This window comes from Erythrolamprus reginae, chromosome 3 (genome assembly GCF_031021105.1).
Source record: "Erythrolamprus reginae isolate rEryReg1 chromosome 3, rEryReg1.hap1, whole genome shotgun sequence".
NCBI lineage: Eukaryota > Metazoa > Chordata > Lepidosauria > Squamata > Dipsadidae > Erythrolamprus > Erythrolamprus reginae.
In genome coordinates, this window is record NC_091952.1 from 69,244,860 (window position 1) to 69,272,447 (window position 27,588).

At 38.4% G+C, this 27,588-nt stretch overlaps 1 protein-coding gene across 1 annotated transcript in view; it reads right to left on the minus strand.

Annotated features, from left to right (window-relative positions):
* Window positions 1-1,134: 1,134 nt before the first annotated feature.
* The window catches only part of ARL8A (ARF like GTPase 8A), a 43,092-nt gene continuing 16,638 nt past the window's right edge, over window positions 1,135-27,588 (minus strand). The window contains exons 2-7 of the mRNA XM_070745764.1: window positions 24,395-24,475; window positions 22,349-22,422; window positions 18,770-18,863; window positions 13,767-13,834; window positions 3,550-3,620; window positions 1,135-1,283 (exon numbers count right to left, since the gene is read on the minus strand). Of these exons, the coding sequence (XP_070601865.1) occupies window positions 1,234-1,283; window positions 3,550-3,620; window positions 13,767-13,834; window positions 18,770-18,863; window positions 22,349-22,422; window positions 24,395-24,475 (438 nt within the window). The 3' untranslated portion in view covers window positions 1,135-1,233. The remainder of the gene's footprint in view (window positions 1,284-3,549; window positions 3,621-13,766; window positions 13,835-18,769; window positions 18,864-22,348; window positions 22,423-24,394; window positions 24,476-27,588) is intronic.

The following is a 27,588-nucleotide window of genomic DNA, read 5'->3' on the forward strand; positions in this document are numbered from 1 at the left end:
TGGTGGGAGCAGCAGGAGGAGGGATTTAAGCTTAAAGGACACCGAGAAAAGAATCCTGGCTCTCACAGCTTCGTCCTGAGCTCTGAGCAAAGACAGCCTCTCCTGCATACCTCCCTTGCTCTAGAATTCAAATAAAGGCCTGTGCTTTGAGTTGAACCGTTCTGTCTTTGCTCAAAAGGCTTTTGAATGGAACCTTTGCATTAAGTCGTTCTTGTTCCTCAACGATCCACCAATGTCTGAGGGAGGAGACATCCTAAAACATGGACTCTGTGAAAATGCCGGAGAGCCAAACCTAGTCCCTTTGGCAGTAGACCAGAATTCTAAGTCATCTGCATAGCCACAGGATGTACATCATGCAATGCCAGGGAAATTATCTTGATCCGTATAAAGAAAGCTGCCTTACAGGTTCTCAAAGGGAAGGAGCGCATCAGGCATGGTTCTGAAATACAGCGGCGGCAAGAGATGGTGTTCTGTATCTTCAAGTGCAAGGTGAATGAGATTTAAAGCTCAGATATCGAAGGGCTTCCCTCCTGCCTGCTGGAAAACAACCAAACTGGGCATTGTTTCTAAGGATTTAATGGCAAACGGGGGAAAAAAACCCCTGCATTGGCTCACCCCTGGTCTCGCAAAGACAATTAAATGCAAATACTGCTCCTGGAGATGCTTCCCACCCCCAATAATCATTTCATATACAGAAGGCGAAAAGAGATGCTAAAGATGGAAGGAGAGAGTTATGTCTTGCAGGGAGGGTATCAGCCAAAGTTATGCTGTGTACCCAGTATGATCCCACTTGTTCTGTGGCTGCTTGTGACATTCCCCAATACTGTGTTTGCTATTTTCCCACCCCATCCATTAAGCTGCTGCCCCCTTGACAGCTGACAGGCCCCATTTAGTAACAGTATAATTGCTTAAATTAAAAAATTAAAATATATATACATATATTTATATATATATATATACTGTACACACACTGACAACAACAGAACAGTGCCAAAATCAGAGTAAGGAGCAAAAGTGAGGAGGGGGGAGGGCAGACAGTTTCTCTATGATAAAAACAGGAGTTCCATCTCAGCTGAAGAGGGTTCTGGTGTCCCCTAAAAATACCCATCTAGGGAAACAGAAGTGGGCAAGAGGGATGGGAAGAGCAGGAGATGGGGAAAGAGGAAGGAAGGAGGAGGAGCGCCTGGCTTTTACAATCGCATCTTCCCGATCCAAAACTTGGACGAAGAGCTCTCAGCTTCGCCGGGACTTTGAATGCTGAATAAGCCACTGTAGGGTGATATCTGTCAAAGAGAAGGTAACAATTTATTTATTCATTAATTCATTCATTTATTTATTGGATTTGTATGCCGCCCCTCTCCGCAGACTTGGGGCAGCTAACAACAGTAATAAAAACAGCATATAACAATCCAATATTAAAACAGTTAAAAACCCTATTATAAAATCAAACATACATGCAGACATACCATGCATAAAATTGTAAAGGCCTAGGGGGAAAGAATTTCTCAGTTCCCCCATGCCTGGTGGCAGAGGTGGGTTTTAAGAAGCTTACGAAAGGCAAGGAGGGTGGGGGCAATTCTAATCTCTGGGCGGAGTTGGTTCCAGAGGGTCGGGGCCACCACAGAGAAGGCTCTTCCCTTGGGTCCCGCCAAGCGACATTGTTTAGTTGACAGGACCCGGAGAAGACCCACTCTGTGGAACCTAACTGGTCGCTGGGATTCGTGCAGCAGAAGGCGGTCCCTGAGATATTCTGGTCCGGTGCCATGAAGGGCTTTATAGGTCATAACCAACACTTTGAATTGTGACCGGAAACTGATCGGCAACCAGTGCAGACTGCGGAGTGTTGGTGTAACATGGGCATATTTGGGAACGGCCATGATTGCTCTCGCAGCTGCATTCTGCACGACCTGAAGTTTCCGAACACTTTTCAAAGGTAGCCCCATGTAGAGAGCATTACAGTAGTCGAGCCTTGAGGTGACGAGGGCATGAGTGACTGTGAGCAGTGACTCCCGGTCCAAATAGGGCCGCAACTGGTGCACCAGGCGAACCTGGGCAAACGCCCCCCTCGCCACAGCCAAAAGATGTTTCTCTAATGTGAGCTGTGGATCGAGGAGAATGCCCAAGTTGCGGACCCTCTCTGAGGGGGGTCAATAATTCCCCCCCCAGGGTAATGGACACACGGATGGAGTTGTCCTTGGGAGGCAAAACCCACAGCCACTCCGTCTTATCAGGGTTGAGTTTGAGTCTGTTGACACCCATCCCGGCCCCAACAGCCTCCAGACACCGGCACATCACTTCCACTGCTTTGTTGACTGGACATGGGGAGGAGATGTAAAGCTGGGTATCATCAGCGTACCTCACCCCATGCCCTTGGATGATCTCACAATTTATGACCATCTAGAAGAAAAGGAAGATATGCCAAACTTTCTTCTGCTTACCTGGAGTTGAAATAAAATGTGCAGAGATCTGCCCAGATAAAAACCAGATCTTTTCTCAAATGCCGCCTGATTCAGTCTTGCAACCCACCAAAATTGATAGAGGGCAAAGGGTGATGTGACCAAAATCTTCCCTCTTCCAACTATGGAATGAATGGAAACCCTAAAGGCATACAGAACCAGGGCTGTCTTCATGCATGGGCCTGATGGGCACTTTCCCCTGGGCCCCACGAGCATAGGGCCCCATACTAATCTGCAGCACTATATGTATTACATGTTACTGCATTTTTTATTAATGCTAACATGCATTAATAGAAATTAACACTGATTTTTTTTTCTGTAGATGGTGAGATGAGCCACATGTTTTTATTGGAAGTGACAATAGAATAAATATATGTTTAATTTTATCGACCATTTACATCTTTATTCCTTTGAGTAGTTGTCATAGGGGCCTGAATATACAGCTTTGCTCGGGGCTCATAATGCTGTTAAGTGAGGAACTGAGCCGGGGTGGCGCAGCAGGTAGAGTGCTGTACTGCAGGCCATTGAAGCTGGCTGTAGATCTGAAGGTCAGCGGTTCAAATCTCATCACTGGCTCAAGGTTGACTCAGCCTTCCATCCTTCCGAGGTGAGTAAAATGAGGACCCACTATTGCTAACATGTGGTAAGCCGCCCTGAGTCTAAGAAGAAGGGCAGCATAAAAATCAGATAGATAGATAGATGATAGATAGATGATAGATAGATAGATAGATAGATAGATAGATAGATAGATAGATAGATAGATGATAGATAGATGATAGATAGATAGATGATAGATAGATTATAGATAGATGGATAGATAGATAGATAGATAGATAGATAGATAGATAGATAGATAGATAGATAGATAGATAGATAGATAAGTCAACCCTGTATAGAATCCTCATAATAATGTCGACTTCAGAGCTCAGAGGACTTGGCTGAACTGATCCACATTCTGGGCAAAACAAGCAACTGGATGTCTCCTTGAAGGAACTCTAAGATTTTGCTGCAGATTCAACCCCCATCAGGACCTTTTGAGTCGTTACATACTCTGACCTTTTAGCCTTTCCCAGTCCCTTCTTTTCCAGCTTACCAATGTTGTCTTTTTCTTTGCAAGAGATTGAATAGCAACAGATCTCTCGGTCCTGGATGGCGGACAAGTTCCTGAAAGAGAAGTAACAGCACGAAAGATCAGAGGTCTTAGAAAAGAAAAGGACAACTCATACAGAAGGATCATGGCCAGCCAAAAAGAGTGATGAAATGTGTCCCAGCAACCTGCATCTTCAAAAGTAATGACAAGAGGAATGAATTCAGAACATTTCCTTTTGAAGGATGACCTCACTACTCATGAGATCCTGCTGTCCTCATTTATCGTCTCTATTCACTCTGGGTCTCCTAAAACTTCGGGAATGTTATCCACAGCCAATCGGATTTGAGAGTCAAGTATTATTCACATAGTTTCATGCAAGCATTTTTACAAGAACCTGCCACATTTAAAAATAAAAAGCCATTTTAACTTGGTTTCCAGGATAAAGTATGAGGAAAAATAAACGCAATAACTTTCCATTACTAAAGTGCAATAAATGGGTAACAGCTGTAATAGGAAAGCTCTTAAATGTTGAAGATTTGACAAATTCCAACTGGCAATCAGTTCCAGAGACAGACAAATGAGAAAGTTTTCATATCTGCACCCTGTTGGTATAAAACAGTAATGGAGAACCTTTGTTTTTTGCTCAAGTGCCAAAACAGTGTACAAATGCGCGATAGCATGTGCGTATGCCCAAACCCATAAATAAATGCCCTTCCCCCCATACATGCGCGCAACCCTCACTGAAGCCTCCAGACTTCCAGTAAGCTCATTGGGTAGAGGGGAGGCTGTTTTTGCCCTCCCCAGGCTTCAGGAAAACCTCATGAAGCCTGAATAGGGCAAAAAATGGCTCAACCAGAAGTTCAGAAACGAACTTCCGGTAGGCCTATTTTTCATCATCCACAGGTCCAGAGGCTTTCCTGAAGCCTGGGGAGGGTAAAAATAGGCTCTACCTGCCCTCCAGAACCTGGAAAATCAGCTGGCTAGTTGACATAAGGCTCCGCGTGCCACCTGTGGCACGCATGCCATAGGTTCGCCATCACAGGTATAAAAAATCATGATCTCATTACTGTATGCATATGGAACAGACTGTATAAATTAGCTCTGACCGCCACGTCTGATTAAAATATGCTTTAGAAAGGTCCACCCAACAATTAGATAGGACTCTGCTAGTCCAAAAAAGTCTATGAGCTTGGGGGGGGGGGGTGTAAGCAACATGGGAGTTTTTTCTTATAAATAAGCACCCATAGATTTTGAATAACAGAGCAAGTATGAGGCTGCCTTCTAGTGAGTGGCCAACCCTCCCTTAACTTTGAAGATGTAAAGTTGGGTGAAAGCTGGCAATTAACAATTGGGGCCTATATTCAAAGCTTGAGAAAGGCTGGGATCTGTTGGCATCTGTGAGATCAAGATGCCCCCCAACTCTAGCCATTCAAACCCAGATGGGTAACTGTTGTGGTTAACTCTGGCCCAGCTCCTGCCCCAAGGACTGTGGATGTGGGGGAGACATCCACATGCTGCAGGCCTGTTTTGCCCCCGGTGGAATCTGCTGATGAAGGCTCCTCTGACCAAGAAAACATGAGTGACAGGGAGGAGGAGAGTGTGGCAGACAGCTCAGAAGGAGATCAATTATCTAGTTCCTCCTTGGATTCAGAACAAGAGTTAATGATACAGCCACGCATGCGGAGAGCGATGCATAGGCAACAACAACTGAGAGATTATTATCAAAGAAAATGAGGCCACCTGGGTTGGGTGAGGCTGTGGTAATTAGTGAGGCTGCTATAAATAGCAGCCTGTGGGTTTGGCCATTGTGGAGGATTATCTGATCGTTGTGTTTCGTGACTGCTTTACTGACTTGGACCTTTTGTGTGCTGATTTTTCCCTGCTTTGAAACTAAACCAGGGCAAAGTGTGTTTCACTTTGTGAAAGGAGAAGGACTGTGAATTGCATCACAGCTGCAATCTAAGTATCACAGAACTGATAAGGGACTTGTACAAATTACCAGTTTGTTTGGAGACGAGTGCTCTTTGCTATCCCAAAAGAGGGCTTGGTTTAAGTGAATTTTCATTATAAAGAACATTGTTTTGAATTTTCAAACGTGTGTGTGTCTGAAATTGTATCTGTGCATTTTTCGGAGGATTCTACCAGAGAGCTCGACAGAACAGGTAACTTTGCTGGGTGAGCATACTTGGGCATCATTCACAGAAAGCACACCAAATACACTGGAATAGCAAAAGAAAATGGTACATGCTAGCCCCCTCTTATCTTTCTCGCCTCAGTCTTTTCTGACAAGCTCAAAGGAATATGGTTGCTACTTCCACCCAAAAATACTAATGGCAATAGCACATAACAATTCTCATCATTCACTGCCCAAACTCACTTGTCAAGAGAGGGGATGTCTCTTATCACTAGAGAGGATTTGGTAACTCCAGTGTCTCACTTGCTTAAGTATGCATAAGATTATGGGCTCCTTCGTATACAATCATCTTAGCTTATACCACCTTTACAGAAAAAAATATTAATTTCTTATTGCAGAATGTTGAAAAGTGCTAGGAAACAAGTTCCAAACCATAATCGTACAAAGAAAGTGGAACCTAATAAGGATAGTAGAATCCCTCATAATAAGCTCCTTCATAGGCAGAATTTGGCCAAAGATATTTCTTTCCCTTTCCTAATCCCCCCACCCCTTTCTTAAGCTGCCTACTTTGAATGAGTCCTTGCTTTCTTGAGTCTTCTTATTTTAGCAGAAAATATTACTATAAAAAACAATTCCTCAAATATGTGAACCCTGCCAACAATTGTTTAGCCTATCTGGGGGGAAAAAGAGAAATGACAAATTCTTGCCTGCCTATGGTGCCACCATGTGGCAAAGGCAGTGAAAAACTTAAAGAGTTTCATCAAATTGCTTTTCTGTGACCCAATATGGGTTCATAGTCCTTTTATTTCCAGAACTATGCCTGGACTGCAATTTTCTCAGTAAGTGGTATCTCTGTTTTGTTCTATAACAATAGAACACACAATCTGAGGAAGGAGCTTCATGGCCAGAAACCCTATTATCAGTGTTCAAACAATGGGATATTCCATTGTTGTATTTTGATTTTGAAGATGGCTTTTAGTCCCGTAGGGGTTGTGAAACCATCTGTGGAAAATAAAAATTGTGGATGGCTCTAGCCCTATAATTTGTCTTGAAATATGTTAAGGACTAAAAGAGAAAATTTTCTGACAGTAAGAAAAATTAATCAGTAGAATAGCTTGCCTCCTGGAGTTGTGGGTGCTCCGTTGCTGGAGGTTTTGAACGGAAGAGTGGACATCCAATTTGTGCAAGATGGAACAAGATTGGACTAGAACAGTGGGTCCTAACCTTTTTTTGGCTATGCCCCACCTAAGCATCTTTAAAATCCTGAGGCCTCCCCCCCACCCCATGACATATAATTATTATTATTCAAAAAGTGAACTACTCACATGGAGGAAGCCTAAAAGGCCATTAACTAGGTTTAAACAAGGTCCCAATTTATTTATTTATTTATTGGATTTGTATGCCGCCCCTCTCCAGAGACTCGGAGCGGCTAACAGCAACAATAAAACAGTGTACGATAGTAATCTAATACTAAAAGTGATTAAAAACCCATTAATATAAAAACCAAACATACATACATACATACCATGCATAGAATTGTAAAGGCCTAGGGGGAAAGAGGATCTCAATTCCCCCATGCCTGACGGCAGAGGTGGGTTTTAAGTAGCTTACGACAGGCAAGGAGGGTGGGGGCAATTCTAATCTCTGGGGGGAGTTGGTTCCAGAGGGCCGGGGCCGCCACAGAGAAGGCTCTTCCCCTGGGTCCCGCCAAGCGACATTGTTTAGTTGACGGGACCCGGAGAAGATCTACTCTGTGGGATCTAACTGGTCGCTGGGATTCGTGCAGAAGGCGGTCCCTGAGATAATCTGGTCCGGTGCCATGAAGGGCTTTATAGGTCATAACCAACACTTTGAATTGTGACCGAAAACTGATCGGCAACCAATGCAGACTGCGGAGTGTTGGTGTAACATGGGCATATTTGGGGAAGCCCATGATTGCTCTCACAGCTGCATTATGCACGATCTGAAGTTTCCGAACATTTTTCAAGGGTAGCCCCATGTAGAGAGCGTTACAGTAGTCGAGCCTCGAGGTGATGAGGGCATGAGTGACTCTGAGCAGTGATTGCCCCCATTAAAAATGAAATTGCCCCCCTGGGAGCTAGGGGACTGGAAGATTGGACTAGAAGACCTCCAAGGTCCCTTACAGACCTAGGATTCTATTGACTCTATGCTTTCTAAACTCTTAAACCCATAGTGTGCAATCTGTTTTGTCATTGTGCTCTTTTCCAATTTTTTTTCAATTCTGAAGCAAATAGCTGATACTGAACAAAGCTATCCATGCTCCTCTCCCCAAAGCCTTTTGTGTTTCCTCAAATTCATCACCAATCACCACCCTCATCATATGTATTCATGGGATAGTATCACCGAAGACTGTTACCTGCTTTCCTGGCTTACAAAACCTATAATGTATTCTCAATAAACTACACCATACTTGAACTTAGTATTCTCCAAGGCACCAGATGATTTACAAACTTGTATAATAACTTCAGGAAAACAAAGTTATTACATAGTTTATTCACTACCAAATTCAAATGGCAATATTATACGGCGCCTAAAACACGATTTAAGTATTGCCCACAAGATCATATGCTGCAACGTCCTACCGGTCAATGACTACTTCAGCTTCAACCACAACAACACAAGAGCACGCAACAGATTCAAACTTAATATTAACCACTCCAAACTTCACTGTAAAAAATATGACTTTAACAATCGAGTTGTCGAAGCATGGAACTCATTACCGGACTCAATAGTGTCAACCCCTAACCCCCAACATTTCTCCCTTAGACTATCCATGATTGACCTCTCCATGTTCCTAAGAGGTCAGTAAGGGGCGTACATAAGTGCAGTAGTGTGCCTTTTGCCCCCTGTCCAATTGTCTTTCCTTTATCTCATATATCATATATATTTTCTTCCTTTCATATATCTTCTCTATTTTTACATATTATCTTTATATATATTACTTCATGTCTATTCTCTTTCATATATATTGTGTATTGGATAAATAAATAAATAAATAAATAAATAAATAAATAAATAAATAAAATAAAATAAAATAATAAAATAAAATAAAATAAAATAAAATAAAATAAAATAAAATAAAATAAATATGAAATATAACTGGCAAGCTTTAAAATGCCACCAAATTCTATGCTGCCTTTTCTATAGCAAATTAAAATGATTCCTCTTTGGACTTCTATTATGAGATGTAACTGTGTAATGAATTAAGTTTTATTTTATAACCAAGATTCTCAACATTGAGTGACATTAATTCACAGCAGCTCTGGAAAAGCAAGTAATTTAAATAGCAAATGTACATTTGAATAAAAATGCAGTCCATAAATCAAGTTAGATAGATTGCACAAGTTCAGGAATGAATGCCTTGGCAAGCTTCAGTATCATACTTCAGATGTTCAACTAGGTCAGGGACCCCCAAACTTAACAACTTTAAGACTTATGGACTTCAATTCTCCAGCTATGCTGGCTGGAGAATTCTTGGAGTTCAAGTCCACACGTCTTAAAGTTGCCAAGTTTGAAGACCTCTGAACTAGGTAGAAGTCTACAGAAATATGCCTGGATATTAGGCCTGAACGTCCTTAGAAGCAGATTTCCCTCTTTCAGAAATCTCAGGAGTGATTGTTCAGGAAGGTTCTGGAAGTGAAAATAATTCCTTTCCAGATGGGAGAAGATTGATGGTAAAGAGAAAACTGGGAGTATCAAATTGGATTTTTTTTTAATGGAAGATACTACAATAATGGGCGAAAAGAAGCATGGGTGTTGATGAATCTGGAACTAAAAGCAAATGCTGTTTAATAAATTGCTCTGGTGTGAGGAAAAAGAAGAAACATGCAGCAATAAAATACATAGGACTGAAGTAAATTATTATTATTATTATTATTATTATTATTATTATTATTATTATTATTATTATTATTTATTAGATTTGTATGTCGCCCCTCTCCGAGGACTCGGAGATAGGCTTTGAGATAGGCTCCACATTTCTTCAAAAATCCCACCAGTAAAAGTGAAACTTGAAGAGATTTGGGGCTTCGTTTTTTTAAATTAAGATTTATAGGTCTTTCCAGCTCACAATGATTCCGGGTGGCCTACTCTGCTGTTTTAAGGCTGATACTCAAACTGTTATTAAAATGATTGGTGAAGATTTAAGAACTGTGATATATTGAAAACTTGGAATTTATTAGCTTAGGAAGAACTTTGGATTTATCAAGCTTAAAGTGGACTCACAACATGACTTTGTTTTGTTGGAAAGAAATTGCTACTAGAGACTTGAAATCCAGACATGGCTCACTTTTGGTCTTTGAACTGGTTTGTTATTTACACAATGGAGATACTGATTGATCAAACTGATTCTGTAAAGACAAGGTTTGATTTGTTGTTTAAAATCTATTACATGTACATGTGTGAAAGCATGCAATTTATAATGTATAATGTATGTATGTATGCATTTATTTGTTTGTTTGTTTGTTTGTTTATATCTATCTATCTATCTATCTATCTATCTATCTATCTATCTATCTATTTGATTTCTATGCCACCCTATTCCTTGGACTCAGGGTGGCTGAGAATAGTATTTTCCAAAAACCTGTATGGTCCCTGTTCCGATGATGTTCCACGACATTACTGAAAACTTGATTTTTTATAGATATTGGGGCAGGGTAATGGTTAAGCTCCTGTAAATTTTTGTGTGACATGTATCGTATAGTTTTTTCTGAATGCATATCACTTATCTCTTTGCATTGTCCTTTTGGACAGAACAGGATTTGGACTTTATATTTTTTGTTATGTATCTGGAGTCAGGTGTTCTTTAAGTCAATGTAAGTAAGTAAATAAATAACATAAAATTAAAAATATCGACAGATACATGCCAGCAATCCCATGTTCTGGTCAGAGAGTATCCTCTTCTTCTGCAAGAATAAACAAGTAGGTCTTTAAAGCTTTTCTGAAGTCTAGGATAGATGAGGCTAATCAAATTCCTACTAAGAGAGAGTTCCAACGAGTGGAGGTAACTACTGAGAATCTCATTATGTGACAAATTCATATAGACAAGATTTAGAGGAAATGGACCTATTTGATCTAGTTGTATAGGCAATTTCCATCATGTCATCTGTTTGGCCCAGGGACATAGTTTATAGTTTATTAGATTTGTATGCTGCCCCTCTCCGAAGACTTGGGGTGGAATATATAGCTAAATATATTCAGCATAATATTGATACCAAACCCCATGACAGGAGTTGATTTCCTTAAGCAGTTTCATACAGATGTTCATAGAGACACTCCACAAAGAGTTCTATGGATAGATCTTTCCCCTGCCACCAAATGGAACCAATCCTTCAGGAGGAGGAAGCAGTACAGAACAGAGATGGTTCAGAAGGCGATCATGGTCAATGGTATCAAAAGGTGAGAATTCAAGGAGGATTATAAAGTCCAGATCCTGGTCTGTCCAAAAGTCATCCAACAAGCCCAAAGTTTCCATGCTGTATTCTGGCTTGACAAATAAAGAGTCCAGATCTATTGCGTCTAAGATCCTTTGCAGTTGTAGGATCACTACCTTTCCTACAATATTTCTGGAAGGTGGGGAAGGGGAAGAGAGGAAATAGGCCTATAACTATTCAACTTTGGATTGAGTAAAGCTTTCTCACTGGAGTCTGCCTCTTTCTGATATGAGAGAAACTTATTCCAGAGCGCAGGCAACCCAAAGCAGGTGGCTTCCAAGGCCCCAGGAGATAACATTGTTTAATCAGGATCATTAATTAAGATCATTCTGTAGAAGTTTAATGGATGGGCAGAAACAATTGGAGGTAGATGTAATGTGGCCCTATGCCATGAAGGGTTTTGCTGAACAGCAATAGCACTTAGACGTATATACCACTTTAGAGTGCTTTACAGCCCTCTCTAAGTGGTTTACAGAGTCAGCATATAACCCCAACAATCTGGGTCCTCAGAAGGATGGAAAGCTGAGTCAACCTTGAGCCTGGTGAGATATGAACTGCCAAATTGCAGGTAGCCGGCAGTCAGCAGAAGGAGCCTGCAGTAGTGCACTCTAACCACTGTGCCACCGTGGCTCAATCTTGGATGTATTAGATATTTTTTATTATTATTAAAGTTTTAATTTCTGCCTTTATTATTTTTTATAAATACCTCATGTCTAGTAGTATATGAAGATTCTCCGTCATCTGGGCTCTGGTTGTGCCAAAGGTACTTTTTCAAAAGCCAACTGGACTTTCTTGTTTTCCTTCTTCAGTCAAAACTAAAAAAGCTTCTTGAATGAGAAGTGAAATGTTTTCAAGGACAACAAGAAAGTTCAGTTGCCTTATGAAAAAACATCTTTGGGATATCTAATACCCCACCCTACTCCCTATGTTTACTCACAACAGCAGTTCGTTGAAGTGAATTTGGCTGAGAGAGAGTGACTGGCCCAAAGTCACACAGCCAGCTGGAGCATTTTATATGGTTTATATGTTTTAGACTGGTGAGAGTGGGTGGCTTATAAGCAGTGTAATTTTATAATATCATAACTGGCATCATTTCTTATTCTTATTCTTATCATCATCATCATCATCACCATCACCATCACCATCATCATCTCACTTATTCATTAAATATAAAACTCAATCAACTGGACATTTTTAAAAAGTGTCCCAAATGCTGTTGACTGGTGCTAATGGTAGATATGGGTTGCTGCCAATTATTTTTATTATTAATTTTATTATTTTTTATTATTAAAATATTATTATTAAATTATTATTGTACAGTTGTATCTCAGCGGCCAGTTGTTTCGCCAGATTTGGCATTAATTACTAGTTGAGCCCCACCCAGGGGCATTCATTCATTCATTCATTCATTCATTCGATTGATTTGTATGCCGCACCTCTCCATAGACTTTCAAAGTACAGTGGTACCTCTACTTACGAACTTAATTCATTTGTAAGAAGAAGCAATTTTTCCCATAGGAATCAATGTAAAAGCAAACAATGTGTGCGATTGGGGAAGCCACAGGGAGGGTGGAGGCCCTGTTTCCTCCCAGGAGATTCCTAGAGCGGCCCCATGGAGGCTTCTCCCTGCCTTGTCTGGTTACAGTTTCAGAGGCTCGGGTTTGTAAGCGGAAAATGGTTCTTGAGAAGAGGGAAAAAAATCTTGAACATCTTATCCGGTTCTTATCCAGAAAAGTTTGTAAGCAGAGGCGTTCTTAGGTAGAGGTACCACTGTATATGTGCAGAACCAAGCAGTGTGGCTTTCTGCATTTGGCTGATGGCAATTTTGTCAATTTTGAGCTGTTTTAAATGTAATTCTAGTGCTTTTGGGACAGCGCCCAGTATTCCAATCTCCACTGGAATTGCCATTGCTGATCTGTGTCATAATCTTTGAATTTCGTTTTTTAAATCCTGGTATTTTGCAATTTTTTCGTGTTCTTTTTAAACAACCTTGCTATCTCCTGGTATTGTGATGTTGATGATAGTCATCGTGTTTTTCTCAACCAGCACAATGTCTGGTATATTATGTGTTTATCCGTTTGTATGTGAAAATCACATACAACTGATTTTCACCAACTTATTCAGGCTTGTGTTCCCACCAGTTTGTAGCAGTATGGATGTTACAGTTGTTGCATAAATTCCAATGGATCATTTGTCCAGTGGAGTTGTGCCATATTGTTGTCGTTGTTGTTGTTGTTGTTATTATTATTATTATTATTATTATTATTATTATGTCAATACAACACATCAAACGAGATCACTATGCTGGATTTCGTATTTCATCACCAGTCGGGTGCTTCCCAAGCACTAGGACTGTGTGATGTAGCAGCGAATTATGTTTGCCAATCCCAGTAAAGCGGCCCTTTGCAATTGACAGATGGAGATTTTCGGTTCTTCTTCTTATTACATTAATATTATTGTTGTTTGTTGTTGTTATTATTATATTTTTATTCTGCCTTTTATATAAAAATAGTATATTGCATAATCATGCTGAACATATCCAAATGTGAATTCTAAAAAATTAAACTCAAGTTCTTGCTGCAATTGAGGGACCCAGGACAAACTGAAGATACTGGACAACAATAAATACTTACATTTTTTCAATGAGCTCTTTCTCATCCAAGGCACCAGCTAGATCTCGCTTGTTCCCAAGAACTAAGACCTGCAAAAGAGAATTGGGCAGTGCTCTTAATCTAATACGTGCAAGCTACAAAGAACTATGGAACAGTCTGGAGTGACTCCATTGTACAAACAAGATATATCTTGTGCACCAGTGTTTTCAATACACTTTCTGAATTCAAGAATTCCCTTTATAATCCAGGGGAAGCCTGCCAAGCATGAAGTTGGAAGAAACACAACTTGGCTTGAAAGAGAAAAAGATAAAAGGAAAGCTGTCTCTAAAAATATTTAGAATACAAATTTGTAAAATGCTATATGGACTTTATAAAGCCATATATAAAAGAAACAAAACATTCCATTGTTTAAGGCTAAATGTAGATATGAATAACAATATTAGCCATGTAAAATAATTAAAGTGGTTCACTTGGAAAGACATTCATGGGAAAAATCAAATGCACATGGAGAGCATTTGATTAACCTTTAAATGAATTCCCTGGGGGCAGCCAATACATCTTTTGTAACCAATAAACAGAAAGTTGTCTAGTGTCCAGATATGCTATTAAAACCTAGCTACCCAAAAGAGTATCTGCTTCTTTTCTCTACAATTACTTCACCCTTGGCAATGCTCCCTATGGGCCAGTTCAAATGGCAGCATCCTGATTGATAACTGTTTTTTCTTTTAAAACATTATCTGGACCACACACAATTCCTGACCTCCTGATTTTCAAGAGCTATTCTCATTAAGATTTGGACCATAAAACTCTCTCCTAAAAACATCAACCTCCCATTTATTTTCCTAAAGATTATACTTCCTTTAATATGTTTGTGAGTGACATAGGGGAAGGTTTGGTAGGGAAGGTTTGCCTATTTGCCGATGACTCTAAAGTGTGCAATAGAGTTGATATTCCTGGAGGGGTCTGTAATATGGTAAATGATTTAGCTTTACTAGATAAATGGTCAAAGCAATGGAAACTGCAGTTTAATGTTTCAAAATGTAAAATAATGCACTTGGGGAAAAGGAATCCTCAATCTGAGCATTGCATTGGCAGTTCTGTGTTAGCAAAAAATTCAGAAGAGAAGGATTTAGGGGTAGTGATTTCTGACAGTCTCAAAATGGGTGAGCAGTGTGGTCGGGCGGTAGGAAACGCAAGTAGGAAGCTTGGCTGCATAGCTAGAGGTATAACAAGCAGGAAGAGGGAGATTGTGATCCCCTTATATAGAGCGCTGGTGAGACCACATTTGGAGTACTGTGTTCAGTTCTGGAGACCTCACCTACAAAAAGATATTGACAAAATTGAACAGGTCCAAAGACGGGCTACAAGAATGGTGGAAGGTCTTTATAAAACATATCAGGAAAGACTTAATGAACTCAATCTGTATAGTCCGGAGGACAGAAGGAAAAGGGGGGACATGATCGAAACATTCAAATATGTTAAAGGGTTAAATAAGGTCCAGGAGGGAAGTGTTTTTAATAGGAAAGTGAACACAAGAACAAGGGGACACAATCTGAAGTTAGTTGGGGGAAAGATCAAAAGCAACATGGGAAAATATTATTTTACTGAAATAGTAGTAGATCCTTGGAACAAACTTCCAGCAGACGTGGTTGGTAAATCCACAGTAACTGAATTTAAACATGCCTGGGATAAACATATATCCATTGTAAGATAAAATACAGGAAATAGTATAAGGGCAGACTAGATGGACCATGAGGTCTTTTTCTGCCGTCAGTCTTCTATGTTTCTATGTTTCCACTGCTGTAAAAGTCAAAGGATCTGACAAGCAATGGAAATCACAGATCTTTAAAAAGGCAACGTAATGCATTTCTGTGCAGCAGCTGGTTTAAAGAAAGGAGTGAAATGACCTTCTCCATACATTAATATAATTGCAAATATGTGTTACATATTTATATATTTTTTGCCTCAAATATGTGTTACATATTTATATATTTTACATATTTTGCCTCAAATATGTGTTACATATTTAAATATGTGTTACATATTTATATATTTTTTGCCTCAAATAAGCTATTTCATTGTGTAACTAAAAAGAAAAAAGAAAACTCTGAGATAGAAACATTGAGTTGCACTTAGATTTACATACATCTTTACAGTGTGTGGAATAATACAGTGTGTTATTTCTATCTTTATTTTCTATCTCAACTGTAGCCAGTGGGAATACCTATACAACTCTGGCTTTGTCAGGTGCTGTTAGTACTTGGATGGGAGACCATCAGACCACCATGTCGGCTGGCGGGACCCAGGGGAAGAGCCTTCTCTGTGGCGGCCCCGACCCTCTGGAACCAGCTCCCCCTGGAGATTAGGATTGCCCCCACCCTCCTTGCCTTTTGTAAACTTCTTAAGACCCACCTCTGCCGTCAGGCATGGGGGAATTGAGGCAGGCCTATATAATTTGTATATGGTATGTTATGTGTATGTTTTTTAATTATGGGTTTTTTAGTTTTTAAATATTAGAATTTTAAATATTAGAATGTAAAATATTTGTATTTTACATTGTGTTATACTATTGCTGTGAGCCGCCCCGTGTCTACGGAAATAGATAGATAGATAGATAGATAGATAGATAGATAGATAGATAGATAGATAGACAGACAGACAGACAGACAGACAGACAGACAGACAGACAGACAGACAGACAGACAGACAGACAGACAGACAGACAGACAGACAGACAGACAGACAAATCAGGATATTCCAGAGCTTTAGACTGGGAAAAATAAAAAAGTGGAAAAAATAAAAACTGTCTGAAAGAAGAGATTAGCAACCTCCTTCCTTACTATTGCCAAGAAAACTACACAATTATATTCATACAATCATCAGAAGCTGAGAAAATATTTAACTGTGGATGCACTAAAAACTAAGTATTATTTACATTAGTAAATTTCAGCCTCACTTTCTTGGTGCTAATTTTATGGGGTTTTTTATTTTTTGCAATCCAAACAAGAGGGCCACATCTCTCTCCTGCAATGTTGTAAAAGTAGTTTCTGCCCTTTACTTACTTTCCCAATACAATCCTTCCATAAAAACTTACTCATCCTAGAAAAATATATCAGCACCATGTGGAATAGTCATGAAAATGAGAAGTAGTTGGTTCCAAAATCTAGACTGTAGTTTTTGAAAATAAATTATGTTAAGATGAATTTTTTTACTGACTCCATGAGTGAGTAAATATAAATATAAAACAATATAAAATAATATAAAATAATATAAAATAATATAAAATAATATAAAATAATAATATAAAATAATATAAAATAATATAAAATAATATAAAATAATATAAAATAATATAAAATAATATAAAATAATATAAAATAATATAAAATAATATAAAATAATATAAAATAATATAAAATAATATAAAATAATATAAAATAATATAAAATAATATAAAATAATATAAAATAATATAAAATAATATAAAATAATATAAAACAATATAAAATAATATAAAACAATATAAAACAATATAAAACAATATAAAATATAAAATATAAAATATAAAAATAAATACAGTGGTACCTCATCATACGGACTTAATTGGTTCCAGGAGGAGGTTCGTAGGGTGAAAAGTTCGTAAGATGAAACAATGTTTCCCATAGGAATCAATGTAAAAGCAAATAATGCCTGCAAATCCTTCAGGAAAATCCCAAACTTTAGAAGGGAGGTGAACAGAGGGCAGGGAGGAGCAGCTAAAGGGGGAGGGTGGAAGAAGCAAGGCTAGGCTAAAGGGTGAGTGGGAAGGAAGAAAGGCAAGGGGGGCGCCCCTCCCTTTTCTTTCTTCAAAAGACACCCTTTCAGTTCCTTTGCAAGCACGTTGTTCTTTGCAAAAATTTTCCTCCCCCAAGCTGCCCCTCCCTTTTCTTTCTTCAAAAAAGGGGAAAAAAAGAAACCCCTTCATCCCAGCAGCAGCTGCTTGGGTTCGTAAGGTAAAAATAGATCGGAAGAAGAGGCAAAAAAATCTTAAACACCGGGTTCGTATCTTGAAAAGTTTGTTAGAAGAGGCGTTCGTAAGATGAGGTACCACTGTATAAATATAAATATAAATATAAATATAAATATAAATATAAATATAAATATAAATATAAATATAAATATAAATATAAATATAAATATAAATATAAATATAAATATAAATATAAATATAAATATAAATATAAATATAAATATAAATATAAATATAAACATAAACATAAACATAAACATAAATATAAATATATTTATTTATACACTAGAATATAAGACATACCTAGATTTTGGAAGTAGAAAACAAGGGAAAAGTATTCTGAACCAGAGTGTAGTAATATATTATTTAATAAAATACCAGTGTAGCAGCATACTTTTTACAAGGATGTACACTTTTTAAAAACTTCAAACTTGACAGCTTTAAGACTTGTTGTCTTCAACTCCCGGAATTCTTCCTCCAGTCATGCTAGCTCAGAAATGGAAGTTGAAGTCCACAAGCCTTAAACTTGGCAAGTTTGAAGACCCTTGTACCCCTAACCTCTAACTTTGACAACTTTAAGAATAATGGACTTAAACTCCCAGAATTCCTCCTCCAGTCATGCTAGATGGGGTAATTAGAAGGCAAAAACGCCCCGGTTTTTGTGAAAAATGGGCTATTTTTTGCCTGTTGTTTTTTTTTTACAAAAATCGAGGTATTTTTGCCTTCTCCAAGTCCCCGGGAGCTGTCTGCAGGCTCTCCAAATCTTCCGTCTAAAATGGGCGAAAACCGGCCCATTTTTCACAAAAACAGGGACATTTTTGCCATTCTCTAGCATCCAAGAGCTCTCTGCAGGTGGGGGCAGGGCTTCGGGACAGCAAAAAGAAAAAAGTCTGCATTAGGTGTATAAGACGTACCAACATTTCCACCCTCTTTGGGGGGAGGAGAGAACAAGGTGCATGTCACACTCCGAAAATACAGTTTATATATTGGTCTTACCAGAATTGGATCAACTTACGGGAATGCCTTGGAGTTGTGGTTTATCAAGCAGGTTGTGCAATTCATTCTTTGAAGCTTCGATCTTCTCCTGATCTGCAGCATCTACCATGTATCTAGAATGAAACAACACATTACTCCTGAGCTGGAAATATGACAGAAGCAGTTGCAGGTGGCAGCCTAAGATGTTATATAGGAGCTTAATGCAACTTCAGCTAACCAGCCCCTGGCAAACAAGATGGATTATTCTGAGACTTCATTAGAGTCTCATTAACTGACTGGTTACAAAACTTTGGGTTTGGGCAGCATCTTTATTCACCTTTTTCTGTCCATACCTTGAGAGGTACTTCCTCTACTAGTGACACTGGGATTCTAGTCCCTCTCCCCTTTGACAAATGAGTTTAGGCAGGGCTGAACATACTTTTGAAAAGAATTCATTGGACATGCTTGAGACCTCACGCAACACCTCTCTGCTATTTATCAGAGTAGGCAGTCTCCATCATGGCTTTAAGAAGCCCATTCTTAAACAGAAAGAAATTAGAACTTGCTGAATGAATAACAGAGAAGTGTTGTACACACTCAAGATCCAAAAACACTCCTTCTCAATCTTTTCTAAACTTTGCACAATTCTACTTGTGCAATCTACATTCATATTCATTTGAAAATGGCTCAGGGCCAGACTATTTATGGGACCATCTCTTGCCACATACCTCCCAGAGATCAATAAGAGCACACAAAGTTGGCCTCCTCCAGTCGACTAAGCAATGCAGGTTGGCGGGGTCGCGGGGAAGGGCCTTCTCTGTTGCCACCCCAGGTCTATGGAATCAACTCCCCCCCCCCCGATGTCCATACCGCTCCCACCCTACTGGCCTTCCCTAAGGCCACAAAGACCTGGCTTTGCCGGCAGGCCTGGGGGGGTCCATGAATTAACAACTATCATGGCCATATTATATGAATGATTAATATGCATGTTGTTGTGATTGCTTAATTTATGGGTTTTTAATTGGGGTTTTATAGTTTTTTCTATTTTAAATTTGACTTCTTTTTATTGTTTTTTATTCACATTGTTGTAAGCCGCCTTGAGTCCTTTGGGATTGAGTGGCATAGAAGTCAAATAAAATAAAATAATAAAATAAATAAAATAAATATTACTTTCATTAAAAATGCAAATGACATAGAAGAGCTGTATAGAGTAGACAGGATATTTCTCAGATATTCTTAACTAAATTCTTAGTAAGAAGTTACTAAAGATATTAAAGTTCTTAAGGGTTAGGGTAAAAAGATAACAACAGAGAATGAAGGCAGTATTTTAAATTATTGATTCTGTTCACAAAATCAATAGATGGTATTTTGGACTCTAAGAGTCATTTATTATCAGCTTCTTAAACTTCCAAGAAAACAGAACCTTTGCCATTATTTAGGGTTTTACTCTTACTTCATCTTAACAGTTTCCTGAATTTGCCCATCTTTCTATCTTCATTGGACCATCCTGATTCACAACCCTTTTCAGAACTGCAACCACCAACAACCACCCCAAAGGAAACTGATAACATATTGGGTAATTCGACAGTCAGTTAACCCAACTGTTGGTTGCACATAGCCATTTCATTCACTACAGGAGAACTTACATCTATGTTCAATTATTCACTAGACAAAATCTGTTAGGCTATTTCCATTTACAAAAAAATACAAAAAAACCCCAGCTGTGAGCAAATATAGGACAGCGTCTGCAAATTTTCTAGATACACTTTTTAGGTTATAGAAAAACATGAAAACATTATGTTATAGAGTGTTCAAGGAGAATTTAATGACTAAAAATCCAACTGGAGTCCAGTATCCAGTACAGTATTTTCAAGAAAGCTGAATTCAACTGGGTTTGGTCTTCACAAATCCAGCTGAGAAGTAGCCCAAAATCTGATTTACAGGAAACAGAAACCAAGACATTTTCAGAAATAAAGAAATACAAACTATTATAAAAGAATATGCTAAATGCCAAATGTGTCCCCAGGCTTAGCCTTTTAATTTTTAGCATGCAGAAATGTATCTTTTGGATTATGCTATTTCAGGGGCTAATATTTGGAGCCTAATATAAAATCTCTCTGCAGCAGACACAAACAAACACAAGGATCTCACTAACTTACATAGACTAAAGCTATAATCCTACAACATCTTCCCAGGAGTAAACCGCATTGAAGACAATGATACTTACTTCTAAGTAGACATACATAGGATTGCCTTGTAAATATTATCTTGAGTGAGCTCAAATTGTATATTGAATTTATTAGGTGCCTTTATTTTAATATCTATAGTAATTAATATGATCAAAGTATTACAGAAAAAGCTTTCATTAAAATTATTTTATATTTATGCATTTCAGTTTTGAATTATATGTTTTGAAACTATTTGTTGTTTTTCATATCCCTTCATACTATTATTTTTTAAGTTCTTCGGTACTTCAACTGTCTTTCATTCTTTTATTTTTCTCTTTCGTGGATTCCATGTTCTTTGGAACCTTGTTTAAACCAAGTTAATGGCCTTTTAGGCTTCCTTTGCATGAGTAGGAGTTCACTTTTTGAATAGTAAGAATCATATGTCACGGTCTTCTAACCACTAGCTTAAAATAAAGGCCAGATCTCCAAGGGCTGTTTAAACAATGGCATGGTTGAGGTGATTTAAACCTGAAGGGTAACTTTTCCTCAGGGCAGGGGCCACAACAGAGAGGGCATGATGCTTAAGTCAATTTAAGACATTATTTTAACTAAGGGACTTGCAGCATGCCTCTTTTGTCAGATCTTCCCGAACAGGCTGAAGCAAACTGTCATTTAAGCCCTTTGTTGGTACCTTGAATTGTATCTAGAAGCTTCCTGGTAACCAGTGCAGTCTGTGGAGCAAAGGTATTACACAGAAATACAAAAATGCCTCCATAACTATCTGCACCACCATATTTGGCAGCTGCAGTTTCCAAGCTGTCATCCAGATGGGTCTTATATTGAGTGCGTTGCAATTGTTTACATGTGAGGTGGCTAGAACCTGACAGACTGTCTATGGAGGGACTGTCTATGGAGATTCTCAGTCATCCAGGTCATGGCTGTCCCAAAGGTGCTTTTCAAGAGGTAACTAGATTAACCAGAGAGAGGTAACTGGTTTTTCTTTCAAGACATTTCACTTCCCATCCAAAAACCTTCTTCAGCTCACTTCTTGGATGAAGAAGCAAAACATCTTCAAAGGAAAACCAGAATGTCCAATTGTCTTTTGAAAAAAGCACTTTTGGGACAACCTGAGTGACTATGAGAAGAGATGCATGGGCACAACCAGCATATTGAACAAATCAGTGGAAAGTTCCCTATCCACAGCTGTGAAAAGGGGGAGGCAAAAATTTGTTAGGCTGACTAAATTGCACTTAGCCATACTATTATTATTATTTATTAGATTTGTATGCCACCCCTCTCCGTAGACTCGGGGCGGCATACATACTATAGTTAAAGTGGTAGAACTAATTGCAGGTTTACATCCTTTTGTGTATTATTCCTGTCCCTCTATAGAGAAGCACCAAGCACATCTTACTTACCATAACCTTAGTATGCAGACAAGAGCTACTTACACTATTGCACTGACACCACGGCAATACCTCTCCCACATGCTACGAAAACGGGGTTGACCTCCAATGTCCCAGAGCTGTACGGAGACAGAAGCAACAAGGATGAAAAAGAGGAGGACATGAGGCCTTACAAATAGATTTATCCATAACTTGCATATGCCATACTCTACACACAAATTTTTATTTTCCTAAGTGCATTTATATGATACAATTCTCCCCACTTACCTGATGGACCATATTCATTTATAGCTAAATAAAATAAAGCTGGAGGATTACCAAAATAGCTCAGAAAATGGATTCTTCAGATGCAATATTAAATCCTACCAAGAAGCATTCTCACTTTCATAAAACATGCAAAACTCTTCATATGTTAAACTATTAATATGCATTAAATATATATCCCAAAAGATTGAAATGACAGGAGATACGTGAACTAAATTAACACACTCATATTTTCCCCTCATCCTTGTAATATGTCTACACCAGTGTTTCCCAACCTTGACAACTTGAAGATATCTGGACTTCAACTCCCAGAATTCCCCAGCCAGCATTCGCTGGCTGGGGAATTCTGGGAGTTGAAGTCCAAATATGTTCAAGTTGCGAAGGTTGGGAAACACTGGTCTATACCAACTGTTGATATGTTGCTCCTTTTCAAATTCCCACTTAAGTCCTCCTTTTTCTTAAAAATCTGGATAATAAATCATTTACATAATTACAGAAAAAAATGCCTTAAAAATAAATGTCAATCAGTCTGCCCTTATTTTAGCTGAGTTATATCTCCCTGTACTCTAGAGATAATAACCCATGATTCAAAAACAGGATACAGACTAACGTTGCAGTCTCTGAGATCAATATGGACCATAAATAATCTGTAACAAGTACTAAACCCCATTTCTTCCAACTGAAAATAGCCCAACATTTTAATAACATTGCCTCCTATGGTCCTCTCCTGCTTTAAGAAATCACCCTGCCTTCGTCTACAGAAAAGTTTCTGTTGCATAGTCCTCTAAAGAGTGCAGCTTAGTCTTCATAGCATATATCCCAATCTCCTCCAAATCAATTTTCATCAACATCTATCAGATCTTCCAAAGCAAGAGTTATCTTATTTAAGTATGGTTTCACATGTGAAAGAAGCATATAAATTTAATTCAATTTAATTTCTTAATCAGTATGGGTCCAGCAGGCTGTGCAGCTAATAGCAGATCCCATTCAAAAGAATACTGACTTCGGGATGCACCAGTGGCCTGTGTAACTGGCACTCAAGTCGGACAGCGAGGAGGAAGGTGAGAACTCGGTGCCAGAGGCAGAGGTTCAACCAGGGCCTTCAGAACTTCCAGCACCTCATAGCAGTGACGTGGAAGAAGAGGCTTCTCTTCTTCTTGATGCAAGGGCCCGCAGAGCTGCCAAGAGACAGGAATGGTTACTCCAGAGGAGGTCTCAGGAGTTAATTGACCATTCCCCATGTCTACTTAAGGGCATTAGAGGCAGCCAGAAAGCTGCAGAGAATAATGTTTAGAAACCCATCTGATCATAGTGTGCTCTGTGTCTGAAAGACTTCTACTTTGTTTTCTCTGCTGCAGTTTCGCTTATCAAGAACTACCTCCAGGCATTTTGCCAACTCTCTGAACCTTCATAAGATAACAAGACCTAATTGCTCTTCTTTGCTTTAAAACTCTTTGAACTGATACCAGCTATTAATGAAGATTAATTTGTAGCTGGTTGCTTGCCAAAAAAGACTGATTGAAGATTGGTGTGTGCATATTCACTGCTAAGACGTTTATTAGTAGTGGTGTTTGGATTAAATAAATTCATACAAACTGGGTGCTGTGTTACGTTCTTCGTGGGACAGAACAATCTGCCTGCATGGCTACAATCTAGAGCAGGCTGTCAAACTCCCAGCCCACAGGCCAAATGCGTCACACACTTGCCATGCCCACACTTGATTTAACGACATCGTGATGACGCCATGATGATGTGAGTTTGACAGCCCTGATCTAGGGTATCCCAAACGCTATGTCTGAAATTTAGTCAAGATGTTTTGTATCTTACCTTTATAGTTACATTTCCCTTGGTGATTTTTCTCATGTTGAAGCCCACTGTTGGGATCATATCTTCATTGAACTGTCCAGACTAAGTAAAATAAAATTTAAAATTTAAAAAAAGATTAGTCATTCATTAGAAATGTTTTTCTGTTTAGCTACAGCAGCTTCATCCTTATAACAGGGGGAGATATACAGGGGGTGGACAAAAAAATGGAAACACTTGACTTGTTGTCATCATGCTTGAACATTTATTTATTTATTTATTTATTTATTTATTTATTTATTTATTTATTTATTTATTTATTTATTTATTTATTTTGTCCGATACACAATAATACACAATGAAGGTTATAGAGGATATAGTAGAGAAGAAATATGATATATAGGAAAGACTGTAGGACAGGGGACGAAAGGCACTTTAGTGCGCTTATGTACGCCAAATCAATCAAAACTTGACATATTTTAATGTTTTTTAAAAATTCTGTTATTTGATATATTTTTTTAAACTACATTTTTTTTACAGAAATTTAAGGAAATTGGTTTTTAGAAATGGTTTCTAGAACCTTCTAAAAATCGCAGACCTCTCAGACTTTCAAAGAGGCCAAATTGTTGGTGCTCGAATGGCAGGCGCTTGTATAACAGAAAGTGCCCGAATGTTTGGCGTTTCAAGAGGTAATGTCTCAAAAGTAATGACTGCTTTTGAAAGAGAAGGGAAAACATCCTCAGCCAAGCACAGGTGTCTGAGAGAGACTGTCAGACTCTAAAGCAAATTGTTAGAGTGGATCGCAAAACCACAGCTCCTAAAATCACTGCAGAGCTCAATAGACATGTACAGAACCCAGTTTCCACAAAAACTGTTCAAAGGGAGCTTCACAAATCTGGATTCCAAATCTGGATTTTCAAGGTGTTTCCATTCTTTTGTCCACCCCTTGTAATAGAAATTAGAGGACTGAAGGGATCTTAATTCCTAGATAGCATAAGAACCACTGCTACTTTTTTTTCAGATAGTCAAGCATCTTGAACAACATATCAAACAACAATCACATCCAGGAAATAAAGTAATGGGGAAGAGAAAGAGGACTAGAAGCAGTCTCAAAGACCTGAATTAAAAGTTACACCACCTATCTATATGGATAGAGCACAAACAATTCTTAAGTATATCGAGTGAATCCCACTCATACCCCAGATGTTCATTCTAATATTTAGCATGCAGCACTTGGTGTCCTTAATTAACAAAAGATAACTGTTATGCTATTGCTGCTATATAGTCTAGTTAGCATACAACCATAATTAAAACTGCAACTAATAACTATTCATAAGATGCACAGGGATGTAAACTTATCTTTCATTTCCATGTTGGATATTAGAAAATGTACAAAATACAATCAGTATCAGACTGCAGCCTGTTTGAAAATGACAACTGGAAGTATTTTACAGATCGCAATTGTTTATCCGATAGAAATCAACTGAACAAATCTACAGATAAAATATAGCATAAAACATATTCGAAACAGTAAATTGTCATTTATTAAGTAGAAAAGAATGTATTACAGTCTACTTATTATTTATTTGCTTATTTATTATTATGATTTTATCTTCACAAAGGGGAGAAAAGTGTATAAACATATATTATGTACAATGGAATCCCCAAAGTATAAAATTGAACAATTTTAGATGAAAGAGTTTTTCGCTTATTGTAACTTCAGTTATACTGGATTTGTTGTGTTCCATATATCTTGCAACATTTGTCTCAGAATAATCTTAGAAATTAATTTTATCTATCCACTGCTCTATTCTTTCAATAATTTACAATTTTAAAATGACCAGCATTTAAACATTTATCATTTTAAATTTGGCAGTAGAGATTCAAGAATCTTGCAAGTAAATCTAAGTGTCAGCAATGAATTTATCTAATTCTGACTTTTAAAATGGAGAGCTTTTAGCCTCTAGCTTTTAAAGATTTGGCACATCAGCAAATCTTCCATGATTCTCTGTGTTTTCTCCTTCAGCTTTTCATTTTAAAAGGCATAACCTGATCTTGCCAGAGAGATAATAATAGACTGCTCAAAAGCTACATGCTTCAATAGGCCAACCAGCTCAAACTGCACTGGGATTTAATGCAATTGTAGACCATGTTTTTCCAACAATAGTAATATTTTACTTAAATAATAGACTCATATATCCTCGTTTTTCTGACCAATGTTTTTTGTAAAACAGACCATCAATACTGCATACTATAAAATATGTATTATGATGATATTCCTAACAGAGGAGATAAGCAAGTGTTCAAAAGATATTTGAAGGATACTAAGTGGAAATTTAAGGCTATGTTCCCCAATCTAGTGCGCTACTATGATTAAAATGCTAAAATAGGAAGATGGAAGACCCAAATTTCTGACTACTTAGCTAGAAAAGGTTACTAGATGACTTTGAACCAGTCACTGTCTCTCAACCCACTAAACTTCCTCATAGCTTTACTGCTTTGTGGTAAAACTGAAAGAAGGAACAGCAGTATATTGCCTTGAGCTCCTAAGTGAAAGCAGAGATATCAATCTAATAAATAAACTGACGGAAGAGCTGGAGAAAATCTTAGGATGTTTAGAGGAAAGCAGGGCTCTTAAACTGTTTTTAAGAGCAGCTACTAGATCTTTACAAAAGGGGCTATCTATTTCTTGGATAAGAAAGAATGTCTCTTGAAAATCTAAAACTTAATAAAAAGACCCATCGCCTTGTCAGAGACTTGAATGTTGCCTCAACATAATCTGATTTCCTTCAGCATCAGCAACATGTACACAATTAGACTATGTACAGTAGCTGACTACACTATTATCACTTGCATCACAGAGTTCAAAAAGTGATTGATGAAACAGCTAAGAGTCAGTTATGTCCCCCAAGCTTGGCGGCATAGGTGGGTTTTCAGTGATTTGCAAAGCCTCTACACAAGACAAAAATCAGATGCCTGGTGCACAAATGTGCACTTGAGCTCAGCTAGGGCAATGGCTCGTGCGCCAACAGATATGGCTCTGCATGTCATTTGTGCCACACCTGAGACCTTGTACCACCAATGAGACACATGACACTAGGGAGTGAAAACGGCTACTTGGGTCCCATTTGGACATTATCACTTAGGGCAGTTGAAGTCCAGATACCTTCAAGTGCCCATGGTGTTTCCCAGTTTAGACATCAATATCTCTGTGTTGC